Source organism: Hesperophylax consimilis, chromosome 24 (genome assembly GCF_061612785.1).
Source record: "Hesperophylax consimilis isolate HC1 chromosome 24, BYU_Hcon_1.0, whole genome shotgun sequence".
Lineage (NCBI taxonomy): Eukaryota > Metazoa > Arthropoda > Insecta > Trichoptera > Limnephilidae > Hesperophylax > Hesperophylax consimilis.
Window position 1 is genome coordinate 23,161,354 of NC_142859.1, and position 22,265 is coordinate 23,183,618.

Below are 22,265 nucleotides of genomic sequence, written 5' to 3' on the forward strand. Positions count from 1 at the left end.
GAGCATTGAAGACCATTGGAGAAAGATACTTGATCCCATAATCTTAGATCCGATGGATTTCCGTGCTTCTCTGCTTTAATTTAATTTTTAATTTTTATTTTTAATCTATTTTATATTTTTCTGTGATGTAAATATTATCTCTACTTATACCCCCTATGGGATGTGTGGGATTGCACTAACCTTCCCACATCCTGGAATAAAGAATTATTTATTATTATTATTATATAAGAACTTACTGTACTTCTTTCCTTAACCCTTAAGATTCGACCAACTACAATAGCAATTCAGTGAAATCATGACTACCTTCAGTTGCCCTGCAATGTGCAGTGTGTAGAAAGAGATTATTGAAAATTTGAACGCATTTCAATACTGTCCATGAAAATACCCAAGTAAAACGTTGACATTGTAGATGTCTGTCAATTATATGAAATATAATTTTCAATATTGGCTTTGCGGTATTTAAAAAATATTACCCGGCTTCTCAGGGTTAAAAAAAACCCTCCACAGAGCATCTCCAAAGATGACAAACGCCCGAGATATTATTTTCCATCAGGGTCAATAGTCAATTTGATTCAGTTTATTCATTTTAAAAACATTACAAAATTGTTAATTTTAATGCGTTTTTAAAATACATTTGGTAATAAACATTCTAACAATAATACAAACAGTGGGTAAACAGGCAGTTTCATTGATGCTAAAAATTTCGATATCAGGATTAATTCTGTTCAACAGCAAGATTGCTCTCCCCACAGGCATGACCATTGGCAATTTATTTCTTCAGACCGGAATATAAAATAGTCTATGCTGTCGGTGACGGAGATAACCATCGGGAACATAGAAATGAATGCTCTCCATGATGACTGAGTTTTCAAACCATTCACGAATCAGTCTAAAGAAGTGTGTAGCAATGCGCACATCACTCATGACCCGTAGATAGTTCATTCTGAGCATACCCTAAAGAAAGTCAGTAGGATAGGGCCACGGGCAGTAAATATAAATAAATATATATACTTAAAATACTCTTAAATCACCATACAATGCTTTAAGTAGTAGTCACCGCAACCAAAATGCTTTTAAGTTATATAACCAGGCATCTGCTAGTTCCGTCTACAGTGTCTAAATTATACGGCTCTGCAAGATAGGTTCCCAACTAATGGGTCCCGACCACATATGGGGTCGCGACCCATATGGAGTCGCGAAGGGTTTACTGTGGGGTCACCTCCGCAGACTAAAAATATGAGTATATATTAATTTTAATATTTAAACGATAGATTACATTTGAAAAACAAATCTTTTTTTATTTATTTATTAACGCCCTTTTTCGGGGCTTTTACATTAGAATATTAAGAAATATACATTATATATTGTATGCACCGGACAGCAGATGGATGTACCTAATAATTATTAAGTAATTAAGAAAATGAATATTCTGATATCACACATTTTACGATGCCGAATCTTTTGAGGCTTATCTCGCACGAGAGTCATCTTGCTAAGAATTTAAAGCACCGTAAACGTGTCATATCGCTAGTTCAAGGATGAATTTCTCGCATGACAAACTTTGGGACCTTAGTAATTAATTCTCGGCGCTATGACGCCTTATAATATTTTTGTTTAGATATAAGAATAATTTCTCCACATTAACACGTGTAAAAATTGTTGAATTCGAACCCAATAAATTCGCAAACAACTGGCCCAACCAATCAGTTGTTCGACGACATTCACGAAGTTGTGTTTTATTGCAAATCTTTACCCAAGGTACCCCCGAGAGGAAACCGGCATTTTACAGTCGATGTCAATGGCGTAGGTGTCCAGTACATTGTACATAACTGAATTGCTTCATTAACAACATTTTATATTTGTTTAAACATAAATTGAAGATGTCCACTGACTTGGTATAATTGTTTCCCTCCATTAGTGTTCTGGACAAAGAGGAATACATATGGTAGTTAGTCTCAGAATTTCTGCACTCGTGTGCGTGTGTGTGTGTGGGACGTTACTTATTTTTGTTATAACTAATTACTTACAGGTTGTACAGTCTTACCAGATAGTGTTCTAATACGTATGTTTGTATATAAAACCAGCTGTACCCCGCCAAACGTTGCTGTGGCTCAGTATGTCTGTACAAATAGAGAAACAATAGCGAGTGTTTTTTTACGTCCAACAGATGGCGCTGTTTAAAAAAGCTTATTTTTCCAACAAAACGCTGCCTTAGTGCTTGTATGTTCAATAGACCATTTAGCTAATATTACAGGATACTTTTTTTTGTTTTTACAGGCAAGTTCTAAAAAAAATCTCGATTTTGGTCATTTCGTTTAAAACATAATATGTAACAGGAAATGTTTATAACTTTAATAAATATTGTATAAATAATTGAATAAATAAATAATAAATGAAGCATTCTGTATATTTGCCTAGCAAATTCGAGACGTTCATGTAAAATATGGTGAAAAAGCCTATAAATAACATAATTTGAAGACTCACCTCTCTATTTGAGCTACTGGTCTAAGGTTTATTGATTCTGGAGTCGGTGAAGTCATTTTTCAGTTCCATAAAAGTTTTTTTTCGCAATTAAACGTATTTTTAGAACAATTTAGTTTTTAGAAAACAACTAAAAATCAACATGGCCGCTCATTTTAACTAGCCGGCTTGAAAGTGGAGATTGAACATTCAAGACCTCAAAGTTTGGCGGGATGTTGAACAAATATCTATAAAATTTAAAAAATATATTATATTCTAAACGTCGAGTGTTTGAATGTTCAATATCCGGGAGTTTGAATAAATAAGAACTAAAACATTGTACCGTGAGTGGATATTGGCACACGAAAAATGTCACTTAAAAAATATGTTTTTTTTAGCTTCATTAATGCGCAATAAGCTAATGAACATATTGTCATTCATTATATGTATGCTTCCACAATATGGAATCCTCAATATAATGTATCCATAGATTTAGTAGAAAGTATACAGAATAAATTTTCGAAACATTTACTCAAGAAATACAACAAAACTGCAAATAATATGTTAATTTTACAAAAAAGACGCACATTGTCAGACATGTTGTTTCTACAAAATCTGCTAAATAATAAAATAGATAGTCCCGAATTGCTATCCGTCATTGGTTTAAATGTTCCAACGAGGCGTACCAGGCACACTCTATTTCATATTGAAGCCAACAATACCAATGCAGCAAACAACTCAGTAATTACTCACGCAGTCACAACATACACCCATTACGAAAAATTACTACATTTAGACATCTTTCATGATTCCTTTCTAACATACAAAACTAACTTATTAAATTTCTTAATAAGTAAGTATCCCATCTGCTGGGATTCAGTAAGATTATGTCTTCCCCGGTGAGTGTATACGGTGAGGCTGAAGTGGGGAAGGGTAGGAGATGGAGAAGAAGAAGGCGGGGAAGTAACTGTCTATTCAAATCTGGCTACCAAACACGGCTAAAACCATTTCAAGCAACGTTTCAAATACAAATGGTGGTCTTATACTAGGGATATACTGACTGTATTTTCCACCCTCAACGTACCGCAAATATCATCTACTTTATTTTAAAAGAGCATATTGTGAAATAACACAAAATATTTATATAAAATTTACTTACGTACGCCGGGATTAGAACTTACGACCTCCAGTTTGCTAATTGAGTGCCTCACTGCTTGACCTCGGAGGCCATAAATAATATCATTAACCTTGTGAAAAAATTATGACAATTTATAATTTTCAGAATCCACACAATAGCACACAAATAAATTCCCAGAACACCGTGGGGTCGCTATTCACGATCCGAAAAATGTTGGGAACCTCTGTTCTATACAGTGTAGGTACTGGGTAAAGTGGGTGTAGGTAGTGAGTAGTCCAACACTTTAACTCTAAGTGTTAAATGAAGGCTCTCCTCATTCAGTAGTCAGGACGCTATTGCCCGTATTATTCACCGTGCGAAGCAGATGCGCCGTAAAGCCGTTTTGCAGAGTAATAGCTGCTACGTAATCCACGGGATAGAGCCAGACAACGAAATAAGTTATTGCATTTAGAATTCGCAGTATCCGATTCGTTACTATTTTTGAAATGACAAGTATTTTCGTGGTATAACAATATTGAAAAATAGTGGAAGTGTTTCACTGATCATAATATGAAAGTCGTAGTTAAAAAACACTGAAAATAAGTTCATTTTAATAACTTGGAATAAATTATTATAGTGAAAAGTTGTTTTTATTTAGATTTTCTATTGATTTGAAATTTCCTACCAAACAGTTTAACAAATAATATACCCATAATTAGTTGGGTATAATAAAAAAATCGTTGGCTTCCATGTAAAAGAGTTGTAACAGTAACAGGTTTTCAAGAAATGGTTGTGTGATATGGAATTATGAAATAAATAAAATGGAATTTGGAATTGTAGTCAAATTTTTTAAGACGTTCGCTCAAAAAGCGAATATTTCCAGTTCGAAAATTTTTAATGATTTTTCTGTTGTTTGATGATTCCCGATAAAACCTTTTTATGAATTGGTAAGTTATAATTTGTTCAATCATCGTTTTTTTATTTTATTTTTATAATCGTGTACTTCATGGTGGAGATCTTATGAAGTATAATAATGTACTTCATAGAAGAGATCTTATATTGTTTCTTCAAAAAATTGCAAATTCACTTTGTGGTGTAATTTTAATTTAAATAACTTTTAAATAAAAAAGATCGACATGTTTCAAAACTAATAGTTTATTTTTATGATAAATTTGTTAGTAATCATTATACGTTTAGCTTGACGAAGAAAACATGGTTTTATGATAATAATAATAAATATTATTTGTTTTCTGGGATGTGGGGAGGTTAGTATAATCTCACACTTCCCATGCAGGTATGCTATATCCAGGATAATAGAATATAATTAATTCTTAAGTTAATCTGAAAAAATATAAAAATAAACAGTAATCATATGAATACAAGTATACCTAAAAATAAACAATAATGATGTGAACACAATGAATTATTGGTTTCATGTATTACAGCTTCGATATTATTGGAAATAAAAACACTGTCAAAGTTTGGAAAAAGTTCTCAAATTTACCAATGCATTTCTTAATAGCTGGTTGAAACGAAGCTCAACGAGAGAAACGAACTAAACTTCTGTACTCACTGAAGTAAGGAAGTACTTACAAAATGCAGAGAAAATGTAGAAAATGGGAAAGGTAACATATTTATTTGGGAATGCAATCAGCTTTATTAATTATGACATGAAATGCCTTATTATTGCTTCATATATTGAAAAGTTTTTATAATTTCCTGACTCTCGACATTCGGTTTGTGACTATCAGGACATATTTATTAACTTGGAATCGCACCTATATATTAACGACAACCTTGAGGTGTTTTTTGTCACAAAAATGATGCTTTATAATTTTTTTATGATTATTATTTATAAAGCTATGTTATCTAAGTGAAGTTGGAAATAAGTGGGTAGTAAAAAAATAAAAAATATCGACGAGAAAATTCTTTAAACTAAAAATGTATTTTTTTTCAAAATGGGTTTTACCGTAAATTGGAAAAGTTAGTTCTTAGATCTGCATTATCCGATATGATATCGGCAACTATTCACATAGCGCAAAGCCGTAAATAACAGAAGAGCCTCGTCTACTAAAGAAATTGGAGTCGGGGTCACGATCCTCAGCGCTAACAGACTCGTTCTCATGTGATAATTGTCAACTGAATAAAATTTTTGGGCGCACTTTTAGAGTAATTCTGACTATGCACCGGTGCCGAAGGGATCGATGATGCTTGTTTTCATTGACAGCAGAAAACCATTTTAACCCTAAAAGCACCCATTTATAAACTACTACAAAATTATTTATTGGGATCTTTCTCTTTTATTGTGTTATTTCTTATGTGTTATGTTGTAAAATGTTAAAAAAAACTAGAAACATGAAGATGAAGAAATCCAACAAACATGAAGATGAAGAAATTAAACAATAATCAAGATGAGAAAATCATGATGTAACACCATACAACAACCTACAGTCCGCCGCGGAACAGGAATCCCCAGTAATGAGGACTGTGAATTAACTGCTACTTAAACATTGTATTTAAAAAGTAATCTATTTAAAAAAAATAAATCAAAATTTCTTGTACCTGTGAATTTATTGAATGTCATGCATCATAATTATAAACGAGAAAGGCGAGGACGAGGAACACACTTTTCGCGTGGACAGCATCTCCACATGAAGCATGTGTTCTAAGATTGCAATCCGCCTGTTAAGATTGGGGAATATATCAAACTTAGCGCCCGTTTCTGCACAAAGTCAAAGGTTTTTCCAAAGAATTTCGGGATAAGAATAAAGAAAATTCAACAGTGGGGCTCACTTGCGCTTTGTACATGGTCAGTAGTTGTGTATTATTGAAAAGACTAAGGAATAAGTAGAAACGATAAATAATTTTGTACTCACCACCCCGTCTCCCACGTTGTTAACAATGCAGGGCAGGTGCGCCGTAGAGCCGGTCTGCGATGTGATCACCGTGCTGTTATCCGTGCCGAAGTACATGTGGCTGAAGTCCGCCGCGACGCCCCCGTCTATCCGGTTTAGCGAAGCGTCGACGTCGCTAGCACCCGCTCCGTCGTCGGACCGTAGCGGCATGGCTACGATGCCACTCTCGGTGTCTACGCGAGTCGTAGAGCCACCTGGAATAAGTTTACTGGCTTAAGTAAAAAAACAATTTAATAAATGTTAATACATTGCTAATGAAACATCACTTACATTTTAAGAATGCAAACAATGTTTCTTGACGTAAGTTTAACTGCGGTACGTAAAGGTAACGCTAAAGAATCAAAATATTAACTTAAAAGTAGGCTAATTCTAAAATAAATACATGCATAAAATGCATGTATTATTATTGAGTAAATTAATAAAAAGTGATACTCCTACAAAAAAATTATGCCAAGAAACGAAATTACTGAAAATCATAAAATGCAATTGCAATTTGCAATTAGTCTACAAAATCCATTTATGCACAAGAACACAATATTTATTAAAAAAATCATAAGTACATAAACACTGCACAAGCAAATAAAATTAACCATAGATACATACAGTAAAATAAACATAGGTCATGAGGTTGTACATGTAAAAAATCTCCTTCCTAATTGTCCGACAACATGAATGAGAAAAAACTGTTTGTTCTTTTAAGATCAGCGAGCAAAATAAAAATGTTCTAATTTATGTTGGTAGTACAAAATCATATTAAGATTTGTATTTTTATTTGTACTTTATGTTAAGAAAGTGAAAGATAAAATAAAAAATGTCTGTAATTCAACTTTTTTATAATAATATCAAATTTCTGGCAAGTTCATCCTTTGAGAGTGTTTGCTGCTTCACACAAACAGATTTTCACTTTATGCCTCAGATAATAATATTCAAATTTAATTACGGAATATCTACGAGTCTGTATTTATCTAAGTACCATTGTGATTGAATCGATAACTTTGAACTTGGCAGATGTGGTACTCTTTATTACGTGTATTAAGTTATTGATTATCTCTGGATGTACCCGCACGTGGCGAGCGTATCCACTTATCTACCCACACGAGCGGAAACACAATAATTAATTCACGATATGATTTTCTCAGTACTTCTGGTTTCTTAGATCATATTGCGGTTAAACTAAACGCTAATACAGGCGATTTCTTGAAATACGTTAATATGCATATCTGCCAGTGGCGTATTAAGGGATCCAATATTTGTTACGATATAAAATAACATAGCTCAGTGGTTCAGAGCACCTGACCGGACTTCAGAAGGTACAGGTTCAATTCCCGTTGGCGGCATTTATTTTTATTCGGGATATATTTTCAATTATTGCTTAAAATTATTTGTTATTCTTTATGGTATGCATAAAACCTTGTCTTATAAAAATGATAAAATAGTTTATCTTTATAAAAAAATAATAATATTTGACAAGTCAAAAATTTCACCAACAAATGTAGATATAATATGTATCGACGCCATCTAGTGTGAAATTTAGCACTAACAAAGCCTTTCCTACAAAAATAAAGTTTGGTAAAAATTAAAATTATAAAAAATTAAGTTAGGTAAACGTCGTGCAGTGGCGGCTCGAGGAATTGGGGAATTGGGAATGTTGGGGACAGGATTTTTTTATGTAGACTGAAATCTCACTACCTAAGTCATGCGCATCTGTCTAATCACAAAATAATTTAATCATTTCTATAGATGTATACCAATTTATAATATAGAACAATAATAATAAGGCTATAATTTGCAAGATCATAAATAGAACATAATTTTAACGTTCGCGATTCCCTCCCAAAACTAACAAATCGTCAAATCCCTGCCAGAGGATTTTAAAATTTCTCCCAAACTCTATGAGATAAACATACAAGTTTGCATGAGTGGTCAGGTGGAATTCTTAGGGAACGAATCCAAATACATAAAATACTAATTTCAAGTAAAAAAGCTCGGTGACGTCCTCTGACTGCGCTGTGCGCAGTGCGCACTGCGCGTGGCCAATGCTCAATGGCTTGATCTCTAGTGGTGTGTGTCAATTATTGTTCTACGTGTACGTTAGTATGCAATAATGCATTTGAACTACCTGAAATATTACGAAGCGGATGTCAGTTCGTCCGTGCGAACTATTCAGATTTCGATATTTTGTTTTATATTTCTGAAAATGTTTATAATTGTTTTTTATGTTTAAAGAATTCATTCTTTGATGACGACAAAGTTTCAAGCATTTTTCACTGTAGGATTTTTTTCATTGGAATATCTGGGATAAACCTCATCGTCTTACTAAAAAGAACCGCCACTGATCTGATTGTTTTCCAAAAAAAAGAAGAGGGTTAGGATTGCAGCGCAAAAATTGTGTTTTAAGGTTTGGTTTCTGTAATATCATATTTCTTAGTGATACAAAGCTCTATCTCGTACATACAGTGGTTTAATAAATACATTTAGGCATACATAAATACAGTTGAAAATACATAAATACGATTGGGAATACATAAATACATTTGGCCACACACAAATACAGTTGGGCATATCAGTTGGGCCTATTGCGTTTATCTCTAGACTATGTTTTTGTAGACGGGCCCCTGTATTATAACACAAAAATCCTAAACTCCGTATTATACCACACACAATATTATATTAATTCCCTGTATTTGCAAACATTTCTACTGATTCCAATTTCTACGAATCTCCTTTGACTTTGATATGAACGGCTTAGTGAGTTTATTGAAACCTTTGATAATAAATAAATAAGCACTCACGTAATAATATGTAGTTCAGTCGGTAGTATAGGTGTATAATTATTAATATCTTAGACGACCATTTCATAGGTATAAAAAAGTTGAAACCTTCCTAATTATATCACAGATTGTGCGAATTTCATTAAAATCTTAAATACATTGAACTTGAAAATTCATAGGAATTTTAAATAGTTTGTCCCCTTGCCAATATCACTTATAAGTTCGTAGTAGTTAAATATAAATTTTCGTCTAAAATTTATAAGGATCTACCAATTTTAGAAGGAAATAATAACGTTTTACAATAAAAAAGATCATACCTTTATCGTTAAAAGTTTCCAATAGCAAGATCCCCCGGTAAGAAATTCGTGAATATTTAAAAAAAAGAAACGTTACATATTTTAACATTTATATCATTAGGAACTTTCAACTACACACTTAAATTGTTGAGTCGCTTATATTTTACACAATATTATTCAAAGTATTAAAGATTCTTGATTACTTGAAAGTTCATATACCAATCGAGCGATTGGTGTCACCAACAAACATTATTATGTTATTTATTTAATACCATTCCTCAAAATATTAATATAGAAACCTATAAAACTACTTACTGCGGTTTAAAGCCAATAAATCCAGCAAAATGTCAACGCCTATCCCATATTTTTAGGTTCTATAAATTTGGCGCATTATGCCAAGCGATCGCTAAAATCATAATGCAAAACTTGGCATAATATACTAAAGATCGCACGAGTGGATAAATGTTTGAACATAAATACCTAAATAACTGCACTATTCCTGTATAAAGTAGTTAACAATAATATCCAATGCTTAGAGTTGCTAAATAAGATTCAATGTACCTGCGCGTTCAACACGCTCTTCCGTCCTGTTCAGGGTGGATCAATGCGGAACGAGCTCTAAGCAGAATTCTTGCATGAACGGACTATGTAATAATTACAATAGTAATCCAAGGTGGATATTTTCAGTTGCGAATTTACCAAATTCAAGAGGACCATAAAATAATATTTCTCTGATGGTTTGTGAATAATGTAATGTATCTATTATTAATATTTCTATTGTGATTTGATTTACATGGACAACCTTTCTCTATGGCTATAAATGTATTGATAAATGTTTTGTTTTGTAAATTTTTCGCTTTATATAATCTTTTGTTTTGTATAAATTTTTGAATACATATTCCTTTCGAAAATTAATAAATAAATACATGAACATATCAACCCAATTCCATTACTTGCTGGAAAAACAGCTTTTGAAATTTTATGATACTTTTTATTTAATACTCGCGCAGACCCATGAAAAATCACAGGACATTATAAGCGGATCATATTTAATATAAAAAAAATATTTTCCTATGGATCATTAAAAACAAACATTTTCAAGCTTAAAGATGATCAGAAATTTATCTTCCGAATAAACATCGTAAATGTGCATAAATTATTACGATATCTGCAAAATATTAAACAAAAGAAACACACATTTCAAATATTGAATTATTAATGAATACAATAATTTTGGTACCTTCTTTAGCCTTCTTTTTACATGTGAATACAAGCACAAGAGCTCCAAACCGTCTAAAACCAGTAAGCCTATGACATCCCCAATTGGGGTATGTTGTAAGGCTGATGGTAGAGTGGAGGAGAAGGAGATGGGGGAGAGTAAATGTTGGAGGGAAGTGCCTGACTAAACAAATCTGGTCAACAAATGCGGCTTATGCTAAACAACCTTTCAATTCTGAATGGCGGTACCCCAGAGCGATACTGAAAGTATCTTCCACTCTGGAACGAGCCGCAAGTATTCTATATATTATTTTCAACAAATAAATTGTGAAGTAACAAAAAATCAACAAAGCCAGGGTTTGAACCCGCGACCTTCGGATTGCTAGTCGAGAGTCTCACCCTGGTGATAATCTGGCGTGTAAATAGCATAGACTATCAGGGAATATTTTAAATCCCTATGAAAAAAAATGGATCGATCAATGAATTCACTCTGCAGGAGAAAGACAACTTAACAAGCCACCAAAATACATATGAACAGAAAGACTCACTAGAAAATAGCACTCGCAATTGAGTTTTGCTCCTTGATCTTCAATCAGCACAAAATATATTTGAGTTCGCACTAGGAGATTATAATGTGTCACCAGCTCTCAAGAGAGTAGAATTATTAATGATGAATCAGCACATTGTAACAATACGTACTGCCGTGATTTGTGACATTTATTGTCAAAAAATATTTCAAACATTTTAGTCTTCAATAGACCTCTTTTGACAAATGATGCAAACTGGATGAATCCATCTGATCAATCCAAAAGGTGTCGGTAATCTGTAACCTTTCACCTGTAGAGCAAAATCCATCCAAAAATGACCAGGTCTCTTTTGTCCATTATATATATTAAAAATTAATTAATTCATTTATGTATTTTAAAAATTTATTCACAATAATTTTAAATAAAATTTTAAATTTTAAATCGACTGCTTCTCCACACCCCTTGACCACAGAGGCCGTGGTCGCTTGTCTGCATAGTTTCCACAATTAGTTCAAATTTTGAAAAAAACAAGTAAATATCATATATAGGGGTCATTGAACCGGATACACAGACACACCACAAAAATTATTATTATGTATATGTGTTTGATCATATCAAGTCAATTCCATTGTTAGTCTAGCAAAACAGCAGAAACGATTTTATGCTGGATTTATGGCATATTTTATGTCGATACTAAACCAGATAATACTACCCCGAGATACACCTTAGATTTTCCTTCTAAAGCATTCAAATGCCCGTTTTGCACAAATATTTGTATGGGGTTCTTTTAATGTCTGTTTGCAGGTGTAAATTTACTGCAATTTTATTAAGCTTTTACCGTCCACACTTTTGTGAGTTATTACGCGCTTCTGTATTCTATCGAAGACGAGTAACACCTGCGAAGTACAAAGATGATGGATTTACCACTTTATATTCTTCTTGTTCATCACTATTTTTGCAAACAACTCTCAACTCCATCGATCACAAAGAAAAATGCAAGATATTTACGTTATACGGGCTTTTACAAATATATGATGTTATTTAGTGGAATATTACACATCCATCCATCTTAAAGAAGGAACATTTGTAAAAGAAATTATGAAATAGAACACATACAAAAGTATGTTATTATATCCTTCTTGTAACTAAATTCCACATCTACTGTTTCAGAGAAAGTATTGCCAACCGAATGCAATCTAGGTACAAGTAAATATCTAAATATGATATTGTTGTTGTCATTTAAAATAATTTTTGATCGTCTATTTTTTAGTTCAGGGCTGTCTTTAATACCATTTAAAAAAATTAAATTGAAAGCCAAAACGGAAACAACACTTCTGTTTAATTTAAACAATTTTAATTCTTTCATCAAGTGGTTGTAATTGATGGATTCTACGACAATAAGTAGACAAAGTTTATATTTAATATTTCTTAGAAATTTAAACTGAATAAGATTTAACATTTCCTGATTTAGATAGTCCAAAATTTGTTTACATCATTTAATTTTAAGGGTAAGTACTACAGATTATAATATTGTATTGTTTCACTGTAGGTATATTATATATTTCAGGCAATAGAATAAAATAAAAGGTATGTAAATAAGGTTCTTGTTATAGTGATTTATTTTTGAGGTAAGAGCCGTGTTGCGCTACCTCCTTCTTTAGCAAACGTTTAGGAAAGCATAACAGAGTCCTGTCACATCTGCACTGATGATGGATACTGTAATGCTGTCCGAAACGTTGGCTAAAGAAGAAGGTACCACAACACGGCGTAATACCTCAAACATAAATAACTATAATATTTTTGGCCATGTTTATCTCAAATTATACAAGGCTGTTGTCATATTTTTTACTAGCTGCTCGAGGTTATCGATTGTTTGGAGTAAAGTTTTGAGGTTATAAATTTTAGTTTTTAGAAATGACATTATTGTATTGTAATAATAATTTATTTCACTTGACCATGTTATGTCTTCCTTGGGCATTCCCGACTTCTCTTGCCATACACTTCCACATCATACATTATCCTTACACCCCTTTCTTTGTACATCACAAACGATACATTTTACCAACCATAAGTATTTGATCGTGCCATGTCTTCCTTAGGTTTTACCGATTTAATCAACTATTACTTCTATGTCAATACTCGTAACTCTTTCTTTGTTCATTAGTCATATCGCATTTTACTACAAATAATTGTTTGATTCATGTCTTCTTTGGGCGTCCCCGACTATTTTTATCGTTGAATACTGTGTATCATATTGTTACTGTTAAAAACTACATTATATCTATTTTAAATCGACTTCGTATCTCATTCCAGTGCAGAAATAATGCGTTAAGTCTTCCTCAGACACCCCCCCACGTTTTCTACTATTCGTTACTGTATACCATGTTGTTACTTATAAAAAACTACATCATGCGCGATTTAATTTGACTGCATATCTCATTCCAGTGCAGAGATAATGTGTCAAGTCAACCACGGGCGTCCACAACTTCTTCTAACATCCAAAGTCCGTGCAAAGGCGTGCAAAATTTCATTAAGAAGTATCAAAATTCTGCGTTAAGACCATAGACATATGAATATTAGTAGACCTGCCCTAAGTGATTAAAAGCGTATTATCCCCACTCCATATACCGGTTCCATTGGAGCCGGCTGTGCTCGCGTATGGCCTCAAGTGAAATTTGAAAACGTGACATTCTTGTGCGAACTATGGTCGAGGCATCATTGGTTCATTTTACGAAATAACACGGCAAAATGTTGACTTGTACTATGAAAACTTGTAAAAATAGATGTGAAAAAGAGAATAAACCCAATTGTCGTATTACATTCCATATATAAGCATTATTTTACTTTATTTTAAGCATATTCACATCGTATAATACAGATCAGTTTTAGAAACATATACTATCACATCGAGAAACGTCTGGACGCGAAACACAAAGCTGGTTGGTTGCTGAGAAGTAAAGTATGAACATTAATAAAAGTGTCTTAACTAAATACTTAAACGAAATATTCGACTCTGAAAATAGAACCGAATTTTTTTTCCGAATTTGGACTTCCCAAATTTGTTCATAAGGTGGCGAGTAATTTGCGCTCCCATGTAAAAATGTCTATTCATTCAAAAGCAGATTTTACTTTTAAGAAGTAAATGGTGATATTATAATGCGAGATGCCTATTTACTGTCAGATTGATTTATTGACGAATCACAGTCAGCCTTACGCCCTTCGTTCTTCAACAGTTGATTTTACCCCTCGCCATTATCATCTCGTCTATTAATTCCTATGTCTGTGGTTAAGACCAATACCCGAAAATAAAACCAGAATCGTAAGGACGTAAGTAAAGCAGCCCGACGCGTTTCCCTGGTTTATTGGAGAGACCTGCCGTTGAATTTGCACGATCAAATCTCTAAAATACAGTGGGAATCATAACGACATAAGTAATGATGTCGTGTAAAAACAATATGCTGCTCGCATCCCGCCGCAATGGACGGACCTACGGTCGACTTTGCCCTAGCAGGTCTAGAAAATCGATATTTCCATGGGTTTTATTTGAATTATTATTGATTAACGTTCTGAAAGTTGACGAGAATAATAAAATCAGGTGCTTACCGCTAATTTCATAGTTGAGAAACGTTTATTAAAATTTTTACAACGTTTTACACAAAACATTTTAATAGTAAGGTACTGTTTTTATAAATCTTAAATATAAATAACTTACATCTGTAGGGATCCTTCTAGAAACATTTGATATTTTAGTTATACGTTCATCAGCATTAATTTAAATTTGAGCGTTGAGCAAACCCCTGTTATTAGAGCCTTAAGAGGTGGGAAAAGGAGGTTGGATGGTTTTTCAAAAACTCATGTAGACAGTCAACTACCCATGCGAAATAAATCGATATTTGATTACTTCTTTCACTCGAAATGAAATCAGTCAGATTTAAGTGAAGGATATTTTTTACGGGTCCTGACGTTAGAAATGGAATGAAAAACACGAATTTGTATTTAAATTCGAATCACCTGAAAAAAATATTCAAGATTATAAATAAACAAATCTTTTTGTCGTCGTAAGCAATATCGATACTAGTACTAGAGACAACTAGTACGCATCGGCAATCATCGTCGTTCGTTATCATCGTTTTCCTTCTCACACATCGACTTGTATGAAAACGTAAAAGACAGAAGATACTAAAGTGATGACGTCACACACGACATTAACTAATTAACTAACAAATTAACCATAACTCCGTTTCCCCGTCGGGGTAGGCAGAGAGGACGACCGCCACACAAGTCGGTCTTGGCACACATTCCCTACCTAATTCACACTAATACATCGTCTCTTATAATCTTTTATTATTCTGACTCTTGACATCGCCCGACTCAAGTATTTGATTCTCTTAATCCATGTCTTCTTCGGGCATCCCCGATTTCTTTTACTATTCACATTTGCTCAATATATTTTTCTCACACTTCTATCTCTAACCATCTGAGCTTCCCTTTCTTAATCTTATTCATTACGCTTACATCAGCCTTGTATTTAGTGATGTCGTCACGTCACTTCCTCTCTCTGGTACTAATAACTAGTAACTAACGAACCATCACGCCGTCTTCCAGCAACTCGGTCTTGGTACACACCTATATCCTCAATCACATTCATACATCGTCTCATACATATTCGTCATACATAACGATCGTGCCATGTCTGTATTTGTAGATTTTGATAAATATTAGTTTTTAAAAACGTTGTTTTCTTAAAAATGGAGAGTAATTTTATATATTTTTGTCTTTTATTTATCGCATTCATTGTGTCGTAAAAAACCTGTTTCTTCTATGAAGAAGATTTCTTTGTTATCTGTTGACATAAAATAAAACATTTAAATAATTATAAGCAATAATTAGTCGCCTAAAATATCAATTCAAATTGAAAATGTCTCCCGAGTATTAATAATACTTATTTGTTATCCTTTATGCTATGCACAAAACCTTGCCTTATAAACATTATTTTATCATTAAAAAATAATAATATTTGACAAGTCAAAAATATTTTACCAAAAATGAAGATATTCTATGTCTCGACGCCATCTAGTGAGAAATTTAGAACTAACAAAGCCTTTCCTACAAAAATTAAGTTGGTTGTTTACAGGTGGATAAATATAATAAGCTGTAATTGTTGATTGAGGTACTAGTACATATTGAATCATTTGGCGGGTTGGAAATAAGCCGACATAGCTCAGTGGTTTCAGAGCACCTGACCGGACATCAGAAGGCACGGGTTCAATTGCCGTTGGCGGCATTTATTTTTCAATATTTAATATATATAATGATATTTTCAATTTGTATTGATATTTCAGGCGACTAATTATTGCTTATAATTATTTGTTATCCTTTATGCTATGCATAAAACCTCTTCTTATAAACATCAGTTTATCATTAAAAAATAGTAAAACATTTAATTTGAACAATATAACACGATTGCAAATAATCATATTGATCTGACAGCCGCCTGAATTCCAGAAATCTTTCCGTTTCCAAACAATTGGTGGCATTCCTCTCGACTTCCTGCTTAATCTGTCTTATACTTAGCGCAGATTACCTCCCATCGCGGGCTTATCGAGGAAAGTTCCTTGAGCGGTTTAAGGGATTCCAGATTCCAGCTATCCGCACAAGAGAGAGAATTACAAAATATGTAGGTGGATAAGCCACGGTTTAAACATTAGACGAGAGTTCTGTTTGAAGTAGACGTGTTATGCGACAAGATAAGATGATTCGCCTCGGTGTTTGTTTAGAATATTTGCAAATTAGCGCTAAATTATTTAAACAAGGTAGTTTTCTAGAATTTACGCGGAATGGCTCCGATATATGCGCTCTTTCAAAATGATGCTGATGTAGAGATCTAGCGGAACTGCTATTGTCTAAGGGAAAACAGGTGTGCAAAGGATGGTTAGAGCGATTAGAGCAAGTTAGAATAATGTGATCTAGAATATGAATTGAATTAATAAACTGCAATGTTTTCCCAAAAATTTCTTACTTACCTCTTACCTTTAGTCACCTCCTACTGCAACGCCTACGAATATGTATATAGATCTGTACTTGATATCTTTTAAGCTAATGTTAATTTTCTCCCGATGAAGGAAGGGTACTTCTAAAAGTATAATTGAAATAAAGTGGTCGAAAACAAATTGATGTGATTCTATTGTAAAATAATAATGTTTTCAAGTGTCCAAACGACAAGTTTGAATAATAGAATGATGCATAATTTAGTATGTTATGAGCATTTTTTAAGGTACAAAATAAATCAAATACGGGCAAGTGCGGTGAACTATTAGCAAATCTGCTATTGATGCGCAGACACACTACGGGTACAAACGACTCACTACGACTACAAATGGAACACTACGCATAGAAACAACACACTACGGGTAAAAATGACACACTACGACTACAAATGGAACACTACGCGTAGAAACAACACACTACGGCTACAAATGACACACTACGGGTACAAATGACACACTACGGCTACAAATGACACACTACGGGTACAAATGACACACTACGGGTACAAACGACACACTACAGGTACAAACGCCATGGGTACGTGGATTTCTTAGGTTGTGGATATGTTACAAAATTTTGAATATTGAATAAAGTTTTCAACGCTTAGGACGGGTTGTTTCGGAGAATTTGAACAATTCATCAAATTTCAACGTTCATTTTCGGGTTCTGTGAAAGATTTATTCAAGTTCTGTTTTTATATCACTGTAGGCTAGTTGCTTGACAAAACTGAAATAAAAACAGAACTTGATAAAGTCTTTCACAGAACTTGAAAATGAACGTTGAAATTTGATGAATTGTTCAGATTCTCCGAAACAACCCGTCCTTAGAAAACGATTAAATTTCTAAAGAAAGTTCAAAACCAGAATAGCTGTTTGCCTAAACGAGGGGCTGCCGGGTATTCAAATATAAAACTTTTCCTGGAAGCAAATCAACGTTGTACGGTGAATTCAGAACTAGAGTTTTTAGTTAAAGAAAGAACATTAACATTTATTTTTTCTAGTTATTCTTGGTAAATAAAATTTTCGTTCAATAGCGATTCTTTTTTTTGAGCAATGGTAATAATACTTAGGTGAAATAAAATTTCATAAGTTACAAAAATTTTAAAGAAAACAAATTGACTAACAGTGAAGTAGATACTGACCTTGAAACCGATGATATTTTTTATATAAGATAACAAACAACCCGTTGGAAAAACAATTTGGAAACAAAATTATATGAAAAACAAAGTGGACAAAGCCAATACGCAAAATAGTTTTCTCTACAGAAGGATGAAATACGAGTATTTAAATGCGTTCCTGGAATCTACAAAGTCTTCACTAATTGGTAGTTTCAAGATGGATCGTAGCTCTCAAATTATACTAGAGAAAATGTAATTCTTTGATAGTTATAATAATTTATTTATTTTTCGGAATAACTTTATTGAGTAAAACCTCAAAATGTAATATTTCATTATTGAAGACAATATTAGCGATTTCTAAACGAAAAACTGAAACAGAAAAATCAGAAAAGGATACGGTCACATCTAGGACTCGAACCCAGGACCCTTCCGAAAAATAAATATTCATTCTAGACTTGCAGAAAAGTCAATAGATGTCACACATTAAAAATAAAAAAATAAGATAGGTTTATCTAAAAAGACGCTGTCTAGATTGCATTTAGTTCGGGTTGAATCTTGCGATCATACATAAAGATAGTTGCCAGTAAAAATGTGCGGTGAAAAAATGAAGACAATGTTGGTAGTTCTTATTCAAAGTATGATACAGTTAAAAGTGACCGAAGGGGATAGGGTCCCATTAGCTCAGTTGGTAGAGCGGTGTCCCGGAAAGACAAGGGTCCTGGGTTCGAGTCCTAGATGTGACCGTATCCTTTTCTGATTTTTCTGTTTCAGATTTTCGTTTAGAAATCACTTATATTGTCTTCAATAATTAAAAATTATAATAATTTAGTCATTTATAAACTTTCATGTACAAATAATTAAAATAAATTTAATATCATTCTCGATATTTATGCCTGACTTATTCTACCATCATTCTAAATTTTCTTTTTACTCATTTCTTCGTTCATCCACTCTACATTCCCAAATCAACTAAATGTACCTACCTGTCTTCATTTTAACCATTACGAATATTTTCGGATCTCCAAATTTTTAATATGATGATGATAATGCAAAATTTGAATTTTTTTGATCACACTTTTTCGATATATATTTTTTTTTCAAAACTTCATACTGGAGGCCCTGAAAAAAATAATTTCCATCGGGTCCCATGTCATCTTTGGGAATGATGAAGGATGTTTTTGATGATGAAAGGAGTGAACCTGGGTCTTGATGAAACCCATGTTATAGGAAAGAGGCTGAAAAACCATCCCACATTCGAGGTGTTGAACTCAGCTGTAAAACCAGCAACCAGCAACAACCAGCTGTAAAAACGACCCGCTCTCATGTGACAAATTTGTGTGTAAATGTTGGGCACGCTTTGGGCACGTTTCTCGACTGTGCATTGGTGTCAAAGGGATGTGTGACGCTCGTTCCTCGGAGCATATTTCATTGAAATACCGGTAGAACCAGGACAGCATTTCCACCCGACGCATTTTATAACAAGTTTGTTGTTAACTTTTTAAGTTTTTCTGTTTCAAAAAAAAAAAGTTATTTATGAAAATAATAACTATACATTTGTTATGCCGAGAAATTAACTATACGAAATTGCCTCCATACAAAATTATCGCAAAGTAAGCACAGAAAATTATTTAAAACACGTTTTTTTCTGTTATTTAATATGTTATAGGCATGAAAAAATTCAAAATGTATATTTAAAGGCAACTTAAGCATTTGTTTAGAGATTTTTGCTCTATTTCAAACGAGTTGTGTTTTATTAAATATTTTCGCTTAATTATTATCATTTTTTTATTATTATCGCGCTCCCTCTAACAATCGTATTTACATATATCCCTTTCAACCCATCTTTGAAAGCTTACTACGGGGCCTTTAGAGAAGCATATTTACCAAACGGACAGACCATTTCTGCACAAGTCAGGAGTGTTTTCCTCATTTTTAGACAATTTCAACATGAAGACGTCACCTGATGTCGATGACGACTTTCATTATGCAGAGTACCCAGTGGCCAGTACCTACGTAACTTTAGAAAGTCTGCTGAGCTATAAGCTCGACTAAAAATACTCGAGTAACGAGCAGATCGCATTAAACCTAACAATTTGTTTTAACGAGATCATTATAAACGTGAAAAAATGATAAGTTCATAAAACTGCCAAGGATACGGCACTGTGATGTAATTTAAATTTTATTATTTACATAGGAATCTTTACCAAATGACTTTTAAAAAATTGGCTTTACAATACGGAAAAAAATTAGAATCCAGTTTACTGATACACATAATAATACCCAGAACTGTCGCCATTGATCATGACTCCATCATTCTTTATTTTATCTATAAACTAGTTATTGTCCCGGGCGTTGAAGGGAATTACTGTGAGTTTTTCAAAGTGTTCAAAATTTCATCTATCAAAATAAAACTTAAAGGGGTGGGTAGAGGGGTTGGTGTGGTTTTCTAAATCATCAAATACAGTGAACTACCTCTCGTTTTGCAAATCAAGTCAGCAAAACTACATTAATCTCTGAATAAAACTGCAGATTATTAAACAAAATTTCAAACCCTCACCGGGACTTCATTTATATGTGTATAAAGTGTTTTTTTCTGTTATACGCTCATGTAGAGCGGATAAACAGTATAAAAAGTCGGGCGCTTGAGTACATGGCCCGATCATGTCAATAAAACACTAGAGTCAAGAGTAGGTAGGTATGAGACGATTTCTGAAAGTGAAGGTAGCAAGAAGACAAAATTGAGTGCTGAGCTAATCCTTTCTGCCTACCTCTGCGATAAACGGCGTGATTGTTAGTTTTAGTTTAATCAAAGCTCAATTCAGTTTTTTTAAACTCAAGCTCAATTTACTAAATTTTGGTAAAATAAACTATTTTCCACTAGCAGAATAATTAACCGCCTCGACTCTCGACATTTCTAGGTACTAATACCAAATACTCCAACAGCTCTAGCCGACGTAGACAATCCTTTCAATGGCGGTAAATTGAATTTATTTAGTGCTTGGTGGCGGTGTTTTGTGCTTTAAAATTAATATGTTGATCAATATTGATAAAAAAATGTCCCACAAAGTAAGTTCTGTATATGCAGCTTACTCATTAAACAACAAAAACAAGTCGTTTTCAGGATACAAATAAACTTTGACAGGTTAGTTGGTGAAATAAATACGAGTTCGTTAAATCCTAGCAAACAAAATGTTCGTGATTACGTAAAATATGAAATCTAAAAATAAGAACTTAAAAAATTCTCATAATTATCTATAATTTTACTACCTTTTGGCTATCTAATGTTTTTCATTTTTCGGTTGATACTTTACTGATTAATAAATTTTGTCAATGGAACATTTTCTTCGCGAGCGTAACGATAAAAGCTTAATATGCCGTTGCTTCATACAATTTGTCAAGAAAATTGCTATCAATTTCTTGATCAATAAACCCCAGCTGAGTTTGTGATTTTGTTTAGAAATAGAAAATTGTTTTATGAACTTAACTAAAGTGTATTGACCTTTAAATATCGTCAAACCTTCATTTATAATGCTGACTTGAAAAATTGTTTCATGCGGGGAAATTAAATGCATTTCCGAAAAATAGATTTAATCACAATCAAATTCAATAATACTTTTTTTTTTTTTTTGACGGTGACAATTTGTGGTAGCATTCCATTACAATAATGTCACATGTACATATATCACGTAAATATTTATTATCCTAATTTAGAGTCAATATTTTCAATGTCTAACACAATACAAATATTAATAAAAAAATCCCATCTTACCAATAATATAAAAATAATAGCAAAGGA

General features: G+C 33.1%; 1 protein-coding gene across 1 annotated transcript in view; it reads right to left on the reverse strand.

Moving 5' to 3' along the window:
• LOC149412104 (uncharacterized) overlaps window positions 1-22,265 on the reverse strand; it is a 257,694-nt gene that overhangs the window by 178,426 nt on the left and 57,003 nt on the right. Inside the window, exon 3 of the mRNA XM_089646300.1 lies at window positions 6,454-6,686. Coding sequence (XP_089502426.1) covers window positions 6,454-6,686 — 233 coding nt within the window. The remainder of the gene's footprint in view (window positions 1-6,453; window positions 6,687-22,265) is intronic.